Source organism: Fukomys damarensis, unplaced genomic scaffold (genome assembly GCF_012274545.1).
Source record: "Fukomys damarensis isolate Sample0158 unplaced genomic scaffold, DMR_v1.0_HiC HiC_scaffold_11, whole genome shotgun sequence".
NCBI classification, from domain to species: domain Eukaryota; kingdom Metazoa; phylum Chordata; class Mammalia; order Rodentia; family Bathyergidae; genus Fukomys; species Fukomys damarensis.
This window is the reverse complement of record NW_022900923.1, coordinates 28,995,586-29,010,124: the sequence shown is the minus strand read 5'-3', so window position 1 is coordinate 29,010,124 and position 14,539 is coordinate 28,995,586. Positions and strand designations below refer to the sequence as shown.

At 37.8% G+C, this 14,539-nt stretch overlaps 1 protein-coding gene across 4 annotated transcripts in view; it reads right to left on the bottom strand.

The window, feature by feature from the left end:
* The window catches only part of Pla2g4a (phospholipase A2 group IVA), a 131,958-nt gene that overhangs the window by 58,345 nt on the left and 59,074 nt on the right, over positions 1–14,539 (bottom strand). For all 4 annotated transcript variants that reach the window (XM_010635421.2, XM_010635423.2, XM_010635422.2 and 1 more), the window contains 3 exons: positions 12,412–12,560; positions 11,346–11,459; positions 375–412 (listed from right to left, as the gene is read on the bottom strand). In XM_010635421.2, the coding sequence (XP_010633723.1) occupies positions 375–412; positions 11,346–11,459; positions 12,412–12,560 (301 nt within the window). The remainder of the gene's footprint in view (positions 1–374; positions 413–11,345; positions 11,460–12,411; positions 12,561–14,539) is intronic.

Here is a 14,539-nt window from a genome sequence, read left to right as displayed (position 1 = left end):
ATTTATTCCTACATTTCTCATTATTAATTATGTTTTCTGTTTAGTGAATTGGATAATTTATTTTTGAGGAAATAATGATTAAAATATTTTTGAAATGATCATACATCACTATACTGAATGATGCCCAGAAGTTTTGTGGTTTCTTCTCTTTTTCTGTATTTTATGAGGAAGTAATTATTACTTCCCTCAAAATATTACCATTATGATTTTTTAATTATGTAGCAAAAAAGAGTTAACTAAAGAAAAGCAAATCAAGTTACACTTTCATATATTCAAAGCAGTTGAAATTACTTTGGATATAAAAATTCATCTTTAACAAAATAATCAATGGATCATTCACAATATTTTCCTTCCCATTAAATAAATGAACTTACCAAACTTCAAGAGACATTTCTAGAATCATTTCTGTAACCTAGAAAAGACATATGAATCAGATTAGATCATAAAATTGATGTGTTTTATATAATGAAAATAAAGTCAAGATCAATTTAAGTGCCACAGTAGCCGAGATACAGAGCATCTATGTGCCAATCAACATGAATGGATAGAGAACATATATTCAGCATGAGGAAAAATAAAATTCTATCATCTGCGGGAAAATGATTAGATGTAGACACCATCATGTTGAGCACAAATAAGCCGCTCAGAAAGGCAAATATTTCATGTTCTCCCTCATATGTGGAATCTAAGTGATGCCAAGCAAAGGAGAAGGGAAGACTAGTATGAGTCTAGGGGAAAGGAATCAGATGGGGCCCTGGTGGGTAATGAGGGGATAGATATGAGCAAAATGCATTACATACATTGATGCTCCCCAAAAAAGTAAAACCAGGAGGGAGGATGGGCAAAGGGGTCAACGGGGAAGAGTAAAAATGATCAAATATGTTACATGTACGTAAGGACCTGTGAAAAGAAAACATTAAATTGTACAACAACTAAAAAAGTGAAAAAATGCAATATCAAATTATTTTAACCTAAAAAAACCTAAAAAGTAATACAATTCCATAAAGTTCCTAAACTATGGATCCATTTCAATACATAGTAATTTTGCTTTTTTACAATCTAAGCCTACTTACTAAATTGTTTTAACATCCATAAGCATTGTCTCTGCCTGTTTTCTGCTCTCACCAAAACAAAAGTAGTTTAGTCTACAATTACTATTCACAAAACATTTAAAAATGCCTGAGACATAAAAATAAGCCATATTAAGATAGTGAATCTGTTATATTTTAAAGAATGGGAAAAAATGTAATAGGAGCTTTCCAGAAGATTCAAGCAAGTCCACAGATAATCCTCAGTAGGAGTTTTAAGAGCAAACAAAATGAACTGAAATCATCTGTGCAAAAATTTACCTGTCCCACTAAACTAACTTCCAACTTGAATAGGTTTCTAATACCAGTTCATTACTTAGTATTTGGCATTCGATAGACATTTGTTCAGTTACTGGACATGTGAGTTTGAGGAGAACCGCATTGGACAATCTTCTCTTGTTGCAAAATACCCGACCCCTACTATAGACAAAATATTTTTGGTCTGACTCAGTATTTCATTATGTCAAATATATTAGAATTTATTATTAGAACTCAATATTATTAGAACTCAATATGTAAATAAAAGGAAAATCAACCATTCTGTTGATGGCCATATTTGGTTCTCATAAAAAATGGCAATTCTGTGTTCATCAACATTTCTTGGTTTGCATATTAACAATCCTTTAACTCTTTAAGCAAAGACAGGATGAGAGAAGACAAGATTTTCTGTTCTTCTTGAATGTATAGCGTGTGTTGCCGTAAGTCCTGCTGAATGGATGGAATCCTCACTTCCTTCAGCTGCCCCAACGGAATACAAACAAGCAGGAAGAAATTGTAAACTATTTTCTCCCACCTGGTGCACTGTGTCCAGACATGCTGAGAAGCCTGACATTCATAATCTCTCTGCGCCTTTTACCGGAAGGTGTCATTCAGATAAAATAGCAACACAAGCATGTTGTGCCTGTGAGGCATTAAACAATTACTATAAACTCCTTCCTACACACCACACAAAGCATCTCTGCATTATTCCGCGTTGCTTGCATTATCTGGACAATTAGAGGCAAGAGTGACAAAATCTCCCAGGCTCTCCCGAACCCCATAAAGCCTCAGCAAGAAGCAGAACAAATGAGAACTCTACCTCTTAGGAATGATAAACGTACAAAGTAGGCTAATACGCACTATGGTGGGAAACAAAAAGGTCTTCTTTGGATTCTAAAATGAAAAACAATTTTGATACTTATAAGGGAAGGTGTTCAGCTGGAAGACATGGGAAAAATCAGAAGACAGAAATTATTTTTAGAAAAATTCATGTCAGGCTTTAAAATAATATTTAAAGTATCTAACGTAGTAATACTCTTGTAAACTTTCAAGAGTTGTTTTGAAATAATTAAGCTAAAACAACAAACAGTGCCTGGCAATGAGGATGTATTTTAAAATTTTATTACATAAAAAAGGCACAGTCAAATAATTTTAAATTTAGCAATCTCTCCTACTAGTAAAAAGTTAAAAAAAAAAAGTTCTTCAAGTACATCACACATCCTCTTATATACTGTGATATTTACATTGTTTCCTCTCAATGACATTATTTCAAATTCTGATCACAGTGAAACTTTTTTTTTTTAACGTAGAAACACACAGCAGATAATCACCATTTTGATTCACTCTTTGGCCCTTTCAAGAGAAGTACATACTTTCTGCTATACCTGTAGTTACATGATTTGTACAAGGTAATGAAAAAGTGAAATTGTAAAAGCAAAGGTCATGTTTACTAAGAGTTTTTTCATACATGTAACTCCATCTCACAATGAAGAACAAGTGTAAATCTGACTGGAGGCAGCTCAGGTGCAGCAATTCCAGCTAGATCACATCTACATAGTTTTTCTATGTCTAAAATTAAATCCCACATCAATACAATCATTTCAATATACACAGAATTTGATAGCCAAAATTAGTATTTCTTGCCAGGGATATGTCAGCCAAGAATTCCAGATTTGAAAGATTTAAAAAATGCAGGACTCTGTTCTACTATGTCACATAAAGTTTCCTCTTTACTTTTGATGGTTATCTTATATTTTAAGGTCTTTTTTTCCTTATATGGACATCAGTGGAAATTATGAAGAGATGTGTAATCATTAGCTTTCATATAATAAACCAGATTTCCTACAGTACTATTATCAAACTTCTCTACTATCTTTTCTTCAAATGAGAATACTTCAGTTTCTCTAGCTTTTCTCTCTTAAAATATGAAAGTAAATGTTTTTCATTACTCCTTTCAGAGCATTCCCTAAGTTTTCAGAACTTCACATAGGTGCATTTGTTTACTCTTACCCAAAAATTATTCAGGCACCCATGCCTGGTATGGTATCTGTGATGGTAATAAGCAGGATGTGTTCCACTCTTTGACAGAACTTACTATCCAACAGAGACCCTAAGGAGGCCAGAGCATTTGAAAATGATCTATATTTAAAAGGTCTTGATTGCAGAAGAATAAACAACAATAACAAAAAAAAAGCCACTTGAGTTTTCACTGTTAACAACCCAAACAAAAAATGGAATCTCTGTTAAACCCAGGAATTGTTTGACCCATGTTTGAACTCTCTCCTAAATGAAACCCTGACGACCTTCATATCTTAGCAGATCTCCCAAACTTCCCATAATGTTACATCCTTCACTTAGGGTGGGATCGGGTGTTGAAAAGCCCATAGATTGAAAATCTAAGTTAAAATGCATGGAATATACCTAACTAACCAGAACACCACAGCTTAGCAAAGCAGAACATTGTAAAGTGTTGGTTGTTTCCCTGATGAGGGTGTACCTAGCTAAGTGAGAGCTGAAGCTCCTGAGCTGCCCAGCATCATGAAAGAGTACCATCCTCCCTATGGTTAGCCCAAGAAAAGAGCAAACTTCAAAATTTGAAAAATGGTGTCTACTGAATGTGCATCTTTAGCTCAGGGGATCTGGCTCCTGCCTCACAAGTGCAAGGGCCCAAGTTCGATCCCTGGTATCAAAAAAAGAAAACTCCATCCCTGCAAATGCAAGGTGGAGCAAGAACGCACTATCTTTAAAATGGAATATTCCAAGTTGAACTAGTAAACTGGCGACCATCTATAGTTCTCTTGTTTTCCTTCCAACCTCCTTTTTCTCCACTTAACTTACCTAAATTATAGACTTTGTCATCACACATCAATGCATAATTCCTCAATGAAATCATCCTGATACTATCTTAACAGTCTAAATTTTCTGAATTTACCATCAAAACTTTTCCACTTCTCAGAACTACTTTATTCATCTTCAAGTCATAATCATGACTAAAAAGCAAAAAAAAAAAAAAAAAAAAAAATCCAGTCAATCAAATTAGACAAACGCCACAGAAGCCATGAAACATGACTATTTTTAAACAATAATACTAACTTCTAAATAAAGATGGTAAAAGAAAGCACAATGTATACCTACAGGTTAAAAGTATTGGCCAAAACAAACATCACCAGAAAAATAAAGGACCATAATCTTTCTGCCTTCAAAACTATTTTCATGGTTTTTTTGAAGGAGGCTATTTTGTCTACTCAAAACACAACTTCCTTTATTTTTCTTCTTCTTTTTTGAGTCAGAGTCTCACCATATATTTTCTGCTGGCCTTGAACTTACTGTGAGGCCCACACTGGCTTTGAACTTGCAGCAGTCCTGCTACCTCAACCTCCCAAATTCTAGAATTACAGGTGCTCAAAACACATTAAATTCCTAAGATTTGATGTCTTTTCACTTTAACATGGGCTATTGTAACCCAACACCACATTTGATGCAAAACTAGAGTGTTCTGAACTCATCAAGCAAATGATCACTCAACTTATAGGTTCTTCTTGTACTTAACAAATTTATTTTTGTCAAAAATGAAGTTTAATACCTAGTGAAGTAAGTTTCATGAAGCACGTGATACATGTTTACATCTGGCCAGTTACAATTATAATAAGAACATCTGATATTTATGTCGTGATTGCTGAGCCAAGCACTGTTAATAATTTCCACGAATTAAACTATTTAACCATAACCACAGCCCTAGGAAGGAGGTACTATACCTAACACTGTTTTGCAAAGAGGATGCATGGCAAAGGGAAAAAAATAACAAGTCCAACATCACACAGCTAATTATGGGCAGGAATCGTGATTCCCACCCATGTAGAGGCCACTGGACTCTCAGCCTGGGATGAAAGCAGCCGGCTTCCCTGGCTTCTCTCAGATGATAACCATGAAGCTTTCTAAACTCTGACTCCAGTGCTCACTTAGGCAGCACATATACTAACCTCTGACTCCAACAACCTAACTAGACTTTCTGGATGTTACTTGGAGAACAAAAACTGTGAATCCAACTCTAAGGTTGACTTTCTCCTTTTAAAAAGTCTTACTTAAAGCTGAGTGATACAGAAGGGGGAACAGGGGAAAAGGAAAAAAATATGAGAAAATGTAAAAATGGAGTTAAAGTGTTTGAAGGGGAGGAGGGGAGGGGAGGGTGAAGGGAGGGCAGGGACAAGGGGAAAAATGAGAACCAAGACCTGTCATGTAAAGGTACAAGATCCCAGTAATGAATGGAAGTGTAGTGTCTACCTAGAATGTACCAATAAATTAAAGTTAAAAAAAAAAGCTGAGTGGTACAACACAGTCTAAGGAAGAGTTGGGTCCACCGTCAAACTCTGCTTTCCAATCTTAGACAACCCTCAGTGCTACTTAGCAATTGTTAGAAGCCTCTCACTGATGCACTGAAGCTTTTGAGGCACTGACTTTCCTCAAGGCAGCTGCACAGCTGCGCCCCTCACTTTCCACAGGAGCAGGCTGCTCTAAACTGCATCCATCCTTTTTTCTTTCCAAAAGCAACATTCTCTGTATCCTAACCTTCTAATGTTTTGTTTGTTAATGCTGCCGAGAAGAAAGCCAAACCCTGTTTTTGCTCTCAGGTTCACCCTCACCTGTTCAAAAAACCTTCCGTGACTCACTGTTATCGTTGAGATAACATCCAAATTCCTGCATCCTGCATGTAAGCCCTGCTGGGGTCTGATCCATTCTACCTGTTCCTCCTCCATGCCTGAGCGCTCTGCTGCATCACACTGATTGAGACAATATTTTCCCAGTATGCTTCATCCTAGCCTATGGCTCCCATCAGGCTGTTCTGACCGGAATTGCCTCCCACTCCTTTAGTGACTCATCACCACACCCTTTTATCAAGACAAACTTCAGTCTCTGATGTCCACTGCAACCCATGATGGCCTGCACCCTGACCCCCACTGAACTGCTCTTGTCCCATCTCCTGCCCCTCTCACTACTGCACATTCTCAGCTCTCCAGCCTTACTCCTCTCCTTACTGTTACTCAGCCTGCCAAGCAACCTGATCTTCGGGTCTATATGAGTCAGTTTTTCTTTGCAGTAACCAAATACCCGAAGCAAGGTGTTCCATAAAGAAACCAGGTCCACTTGGCTCAGAGTTTTGCAGGCTGACCTTCCAACCGTAAGCAGCCACTGGTGAGGACCTCATGGTAGATGGCATCGCAGTGGTGGAAGCGTAGGCAAAGGGAGAATCGCATAACGACAAAGGGGCCGGAGAATGGGAAGAGGTCAGTGCATTTACAACAACTTGTTCTCCCGAGAACAAGCGACTCTCTCCACAAGACCAGCACTGGACAGTGCCCAAAGTGATCGAGTTACTGCCCACCGGTACGCACTTCTAAAGGCCTTTCTACTCCCCAACAGTTCCATGCTGAGGGCTAAGCTCCCAACACAGGAAACCAGGGAAGTCGCACTCAGGTCTCGGCAAGAGCCTTTCCACACGGGGTGCCTTCTGCCCTCAGACACCCTCTAAGACATCCACGGGCAGCAACATCTTTGGAAACTGCATTTGTGACCCACCTCCCACACACATGCACACTCCCTCGCTCACCTTCTCTGGTATATTCAGCACTTGTCATAATTACTGTCTATAAAATGTATATTATACTTATTTAGCTTACTTTTCATCTAGTTTACTAAGTAGACTAATCATTCCATGAAGACAGGGATTCTTGTTTGTTTACTGCTAGCCAAGCAGTGTCTAAAGAGTATCTGCCAGGTACAGATGCTCTGTAGTTACTTGTGAAATGAATGAGTTCGTGAATTATTTCTTCCTATAACTCTCTCTGCACATGCGACTGAATTATTCTTTGGCACTTGAAGGCATCATATGCAAATCATATGTAAATCACCCTAGGTAAATCATCATTAGTGATGTGTTAAAGTATTTAGGAGTGAAGCATGCTGTTGTCTACAAGTTGTTGGAGTGAAGAGCCAGAGAAGTATGTGGAAAGCAAATATAGCAAAATGCTAATTATAGAATGTAGGTGGTAATTATATGGCTGTTCATTATAAAAAATACTTCAGCTTTTTATACATTAGAAAAGTTTCATAATAAAACTTGGGGGAAAAGTTACAATGCTTGGGGGAGGTCTTCTCTAACCATACAAAGTCAAGTTGCCTCCGACTATTCTTTATCACATCTCTCTATTGTATTTCCTGCATTGTAGTTATCCTTCGCTGATACAATGTGGTTATTATTTTGCTCACTGTTGCCAATTTATCCTGTCAATCAGAATACAAGCTACCTGGAGTCAAAATATTGCTAGCCTGTCCTCTGCTGTTTGCTAATTACTAGAATACTGCCTGGACCATAACAATTGCTAATGCTTTTTTTTTTGTGGTACCTGAGATCAAACTCGGAACCTTGCACTTGTGAGGCAGGCGGCTCCACCACTGAGCTAAATCCCCAGCCCTCATAACAATTGTTTAATAAATAACTTCTTAAGTAAGTAAATTAGTGAATAGATGCCTTCTGATACTGCTTATTATATGACTGATTAGTTTACTCCTGAACATCTACTTTCCAAAGAAATTGTTAATTTTCTGAAAATGGAAATTTTTGTGGCTTTCTTAGTACTTAGGACAGTTTACACATTCGATATAAGCTCATGTCCTCATATTAATAAATGACACAATTTATTGGCAGGTCAGTATTTTAGAAATTACATACTACTAAAATGAAAGATTGTTATTCTTACATTATTATTTATCTTCCGTAGCTATAAAATAGGAAAGACTTAAAGCTTTTTGGTGAAGACAAACTGAAAATAAGATGCTCCACATCATTGCAAAATTTTATATATGAGAAAAGACATTAGAAATAATTTCACCTGAACTTTCATTCTGAGAAAGAAAACAAGACTCAGAAGAGTGGCAATTCAAATATTTCGAGGGAGACAAACACAAAATAAGAATCCAGCTCCTAATTCCCAGTTTCCACAGCAAATAGGTGGAGGAATTCCTGGGGAGTCAGCCAGTTTCGGTCAGAAGGCTCCTGATGAGCCCCCAGCTGTCTCCTAGCTACAGAGGTCGCTTTGTTTTGACTCAGTATTAACTTTCAGATGGCACACATTTCAAGGTTCTCTTATTAGTAATGTATTGAATCGAAGCACCAAGTCCAGGACTTCTGTTATTATACTAGTGGAATGGTTCAAACCTCAATGTCCCCCAAAGCTCCCTGTGTTCAGAAATTAATTGGCTCACGTGAGCACCATGCTCATCCATGAATGAACTCAGTTGCTGAGTGTGCTGTTAGGAGGTGGAGCCTGGTTAAAGGCAGGTCACTGAAGGCTTGACCTCAAGGGAACATCTCCCTCCCCAACCCCTCCCTTCCCCGTCTGGTAGCCATGGTATGAACAGCTCTCCTCCACCCAGGCCCTTCCACTATGCCTTTCTGCCTTGGAGCCAGCCCACCAGAGACGGAAGTCACGAGCCAAAATAAACCTCTTCTCCCTTATGTTGTGGGTCCTGGGTATTGTGTCTCGGTGGTGTACAAAGTGACTAAGACAACTATGCTGCCGTAACCATCTTCACAGTGTGTCTAAGTCTCTGCTCTCCGAAAATTCCCTTGCTGCCTGTTGTTGTGCCTCCTCTGTGAACGTGGTAGGAAGACTGCCCATCTGGGACAGATGCAACTCAGAAGAGAGGCTGAATGGCTTGCACAGGCCCGGACACACATGCTGGGGCAGAGCCCAGGGGCTCTCCATTCAGCCACCAAGCATTCACCTCTCCTCCTGAGACCAAAACAACTCCCCCTTTCAAAGAATTGTCATTCAGATACAAACTACAGGGGACCCTCAAGAAGAGAGTAAGCTGTTTGGCCAACTATTTTATGAGGTACACTAGAGAAAATAGTTATGTAAGCTGGTTTAAATTCAGGAATGCACAAGGTCTTTTTTTTTTAAACCCTAGGGCTATATACACTTAACCGTAGGAAATGACAGAGGAGAGGAAATACATTTCTTCCACAATATCTTCCCTTTTAACAGCTTTTATATCATGGACTAAAGTGCAACTGTTTTTATTTTCTTACTTTGGAATGTCTAAGCATTGTTTATAAAGCCTTCAATAACCATTTACTGAGACCCTATCCTAGCAATAGGTGAGACCTGTGGATTTGAGCCTTCAATTACCTCTGTTCTTTTTTTTCACCAGAACTTACCAAGCTGTGCTGACTGAGCCTTTTAACTTGCCATTTTGCTCACTTCTTTAAAAACTCTGGGCTTTTGGAATTTCTTCTGTCTACAATGCTCACAATAACTTCTCTACCTGCTCAAATCCTACTCAGGTGTAATAACAGCAGCAAAGCAAAAAGCCCTTAGATAGTGCTTAACGTATAGCAGGCACTGTTCTAAGCACTATATGTATGTCTGCTAATATAATGTGTCTAGTATTTACATGTTCCAATCAATTGTCATCATACATGTAACATATAATAAGCTGCATACTTAATATATAAAGTAAATGATAATCTATATTTTATATAATAAATTATATCGAATTATAATTAAGTACACTTATATGCAATGATCACTATGTCATTACATATATCTTATATATGTAATACTAAATTATTTAATCATAATATCTTTCCTGTAAGACATCATCTCTTTTTACAAATGCATAAACTGAAGAACCAAGACATAAGTAATTTCTCAGGATGAAGAAGTTGATAAGGGACAGAGCTGGTATTTAAACACCAAATAGACCAGCTTTAAAAGCCAAAGTGTAAGTTCCTGTGTTCACTGTTGAACATATTCAGAATCACACGCTGACATGGGCCTGTCCCTGGCCTCATCTTTCTTTACTCTGTCTTCTTACTGTGTTCTGTGCACACCTCACTGCTACTTGTCTCAAAGCAGGGCGACTTATTTTTAGGACAGGTACGAATCTCCCCACTCCCGCTTAGCGTTCCAAGCCGGCCTCACCTCCTCCACCCCAGAGGAGGTTAATCACAGGAAGAACTTCCTGCGCCTTATCCTTTTATTCCTTTACACAAAAACAATGGCTGGCACATAGAGTTTCCAATAAATGTTTGTAAAACGAATGAATGAAACAGATTTAGATGGGGTCAAGCTCAAGGTGAGGAGTGTGTCGACTGGCCCTGTATGGAAGGCGTGCTCGCTGGAGCAACGGAAATGACCACCAGGGAGAGCACAGCTGAGGTGTCCCCGGTCCCTGGGCCATCAGATGACAGGCACAGGTATCCTGACCTTTGGGGTATAGTTTGTAGAAGACAGAAAGCTGAACAAGTAAAAATAATTGAGTCCTAATGAACACCACAGATAATTACCACAGAGAATCAAGTGAGAAAGAAGTAATACCATAATTATATATAGAAATAACCTCAATACTATTATTTCTGATCTTCTATGGTCTTGGCCTTAATTTAATACAAATATCACTCGAGTAATATTTAATATACAGTAATATATAATGGGAAATATATGTATTTTAATAATAAAATATTAAATGTTATAATATAGTAATGTGTAATTTTGTAATAGTTTGCATTTTCCACTTTGTTTTGAGTTTATTTACTCATTTTCTTTGAGTTTACTTATTCTCTCTCTCTCTCTCTCTCTCTCTCTCTCTCTTTCTCTTCTCTGTCTCTCTCTTCTTCCTCTCAGACTTTGTATTTAATTTATCATTCCAAATGTTAGAGTTGCCAATGGAGTTCAAAGCCATTGCTTAATCGCCATGTTATCATTTGGAACCAGAAAAGAGATTAATGTCTCAGTAGTATTTAGTGTAATACCTCAGCCAAAGTTTATAGATAATGGGGAAAAAAAAGATTAGGACAGGAAATAAAAAAGAAAAATGTTTCACTTTAGCAAATTCTGCAAATAAATGAATAAATATTTTACAGGTGTTAAACCCAGCTTTATAAAATAGATTTTTATCTGCCATTGCTTCGAAAAACAGTTCTGCTGTGTTACTTACTTGGTTAAAAATAAAAGGAACTTCTTTCTTCTCCCCCACTTTCATAGAAGATACAGGAAATGTTGCTGTTCCTAGAGTTTCATCCATGACATAATTGGCATCCATTAGTGTGATCTAGAGAGCAAAAAGCAGAGCACCAATACAGTTTCCCAGGGATCTTTGGAGATTATATTTTAAAATTCTTCTACATTTTTAGTTTTGTTTGTTTGTTTATTTTTTGGTACCGGGGATCAAACTGAGGACCTTGAGCTTGCAGGGCTGGCGGCGAAACCCCTGAGCTAAATCCCCAGCCCTCTTCTATATTTTTTTAACAAAAACTATCAAATGATATTTAACAGTTCCTGGGGGCTTTCTCTTTTTTTTTTTTTTTTTTTAAGCTAGGGCTCGAGTCCAGGCCCTAGTCCATGCTAGGCAGATTCTCCACCACCAAGCTGCACACTCAACCCTAGAAGTCCTCGATATTTAACTCATAACAAAACTTTTATCTTTTCCTTCTCAGTGCCATGTTCGTCTATGAAATAAGATATTTTTTACATATTCCTGACTGAACCATTCAATTATCATGGTTCCAAATAACAGAACTTTATTCCCCTTCTCTTTTTAAATATGAAAAATGAATTAATGTAGGGCCGGGTATTTAGCTCAGCGGTTCGGTGGCCCGCCTTGCAAGCGCAATGACCCGAGTTCGATCCCCGGTACCCAAAAATTAATTAATTAATTAATTAATTTATGTAGAAACTCAATACAATTACTTTCAGGAAAATATATTTGAATTAATCTTAAAGGCAACTGAAAATATTTTTATAGCGTTGTACAAAGACTTTCCTCTTTATAACACAAAATCTGTTTTCTCCGAAGTGTATGACAAGCAGTCTCCCCGCCCTGCTTGCTGTCCTGAGTTCCCCCCCATGCTCCTATTCCCGGATGTGCTCCGTTCTAGAAGCGCGAACACTGTGCTGCCAGCTTGACTCCAGTCACGGGAAGACGAAGCAAGGAGGGAAGAGAATCAAGCATCTCTCTCCACAGGAATGACGACCATCCAACAGCCCACACATGAGTCACTCACCTCCAAAATATTTTCCTGATTAGGATCTAAAATAAATTCAAACATTTCATTCCACACAGGGTTGATGTTATTGTTGAAGTGTCGTGTTCTCTTCCTGCTGTCAGGGGTTGTGGAGATGAAAAGTTCCACATAGGGATCTGGAGTGTCCACTACAGGTAGGAAACAAAAGTAGGAGGCAAAAATGTGATCCACAGAGTCTAGGTTACTTTTCTAAATAGATGCCGTCAGGTTATCCTCAATGAATCTGCAGTAATATAAATTAAATGCATAATATAAGAACATGACAAGCTATATACTTACTACATAGTATCCTCCCTCACTTCCTAATAGGCCTGTGGGAGTAGCCCGTGGTTAGGTGAATCATCTAGAATTCCTCCATCCACACTGAGGATGTTTCATTGCAGCCAGCATCTTAGTCCAGCTGCTACACTGGTAGCAATCTTGCTCAGCTTACTCCCGCAAGGCTTTCACAACGGAACTCCAGTGGTGACAAGATTAGGGTTTCAAGATCATATATGTGTTCATTAGGAGAATCATCTTGGTTACTTTGTTTACCAAACAAAATCTTAAAGTGTCAACAGGTCTGCCTGCACAGTTTTACAAAGTCAACTTGTATTTACTACAGTGGTATTCAATCAGATGGAAGAGAGGTGCCTACAAGAAATGAAAGGGTTTGCTATTTCAGAAAGAAGCTCACTAGTGTCAGGCACACGTGCACCTTTTCAAAATAGAAAGAAATAATTGCAAATAAAGGACATATTTAAATTTCCTCCCTTTATATATAAAACAACACAGTGATTGACTCAGTTTAAACAATGCTCATTCCCTCTTCAGGATTCCACAGAATCCTTTCCTATCCCTCAGTACTGCATGTGTTCTATTTTATGGATACAATTATGTATCTACTTTTTCCAACAAGACTACAAACATCTTGAGGGCAATGGTCTTACCTTACCTTTATATTTTGGGAACCTCGCAAGAAAAGGCAACTATAACATTGAAGCCTTAATAAGGATTTCAATTTTTTCTTTAAGACGTCTTTTCCAAAGATGTAATCCCAGCATTGCGAGGCTGAGGCAGGAGGACTGTTTTGAGTTCAAGGCCAGTTTGGGCTACATAGTGAGTCCAAAGCCAGCCTGAACTACATAGTGAGACTCTGTCTCAAAAGAAAAGAAAAGAAAAGAAAAGAAAAGAAAAGAAAAGAAAAGAAAAGAAAAGAAAAGAAAAAATAGACATGTGGCCATTGTAGTTATCCCCAAAACCAATAACTAAGTGATGGGCACAGAAGCTGTGGTAAGCACTCTACACACAACAGTATCACTGAATCCCACAGCACTGTAGGGTTAGGGCCTTATTTTAGTGTTGAGGTAACAGGAACCGAGAGATGTCATGGATCTGTTCATTGTCCCACAGCAAACAAGTCCAAGAGCAAGATTTTGAACCTGGTCATCTGGCCGCAGCAATCATTCTCTTAATGGCATTTTATTTTTTTTTTCATTTCATAAAAATAAAACAAAACTTCATAATGAAATAATGAAAGAATAACAATAGTCATTACACTGTACATCATTATCTTCAAAATAGTTACTCAGAGTACAAGACATAAACCAAAAAGATCCTTTCAAAAAGGAAACAAACAGGCAATGACACAAAATCTTTCTTTTCAATGCACTGAAGTTAACCAGTAGTACAAATGAAATCAATTAACAGTATTTTTAAAACAATGGAATCTGTCATAGAAGGAAGTATTTGAATTTCTCCCTGTTTCCCAATTATTGCTCTTCTATTTTGTTCTTTATTTTGTTTCTCCTATAACAGAAGCTGTGTGATATTTGAGCTTGTGTATCTGATTTACTTCACTTGATGTTATGTTCTCAGTTGCATCCGTTTACCTACAAATGACATGAGTTGATGTTTCTTCGGGGCAGTATAGTAGTACTCTGTATCATATAAATATCACATTTTTCTTATCCGTTCATCTTTACATATCTTATCTTCACCACACATACCCATGGGCATTAAATATTTCTTCAATGCCCGTTGCTAAGTTTTAAACACTGCTCATAGTTCTTTTATATGATCAGTAGATTTCTTAAATTAGAAGCTTTTTTTTTTTTTTTTTTTTTTT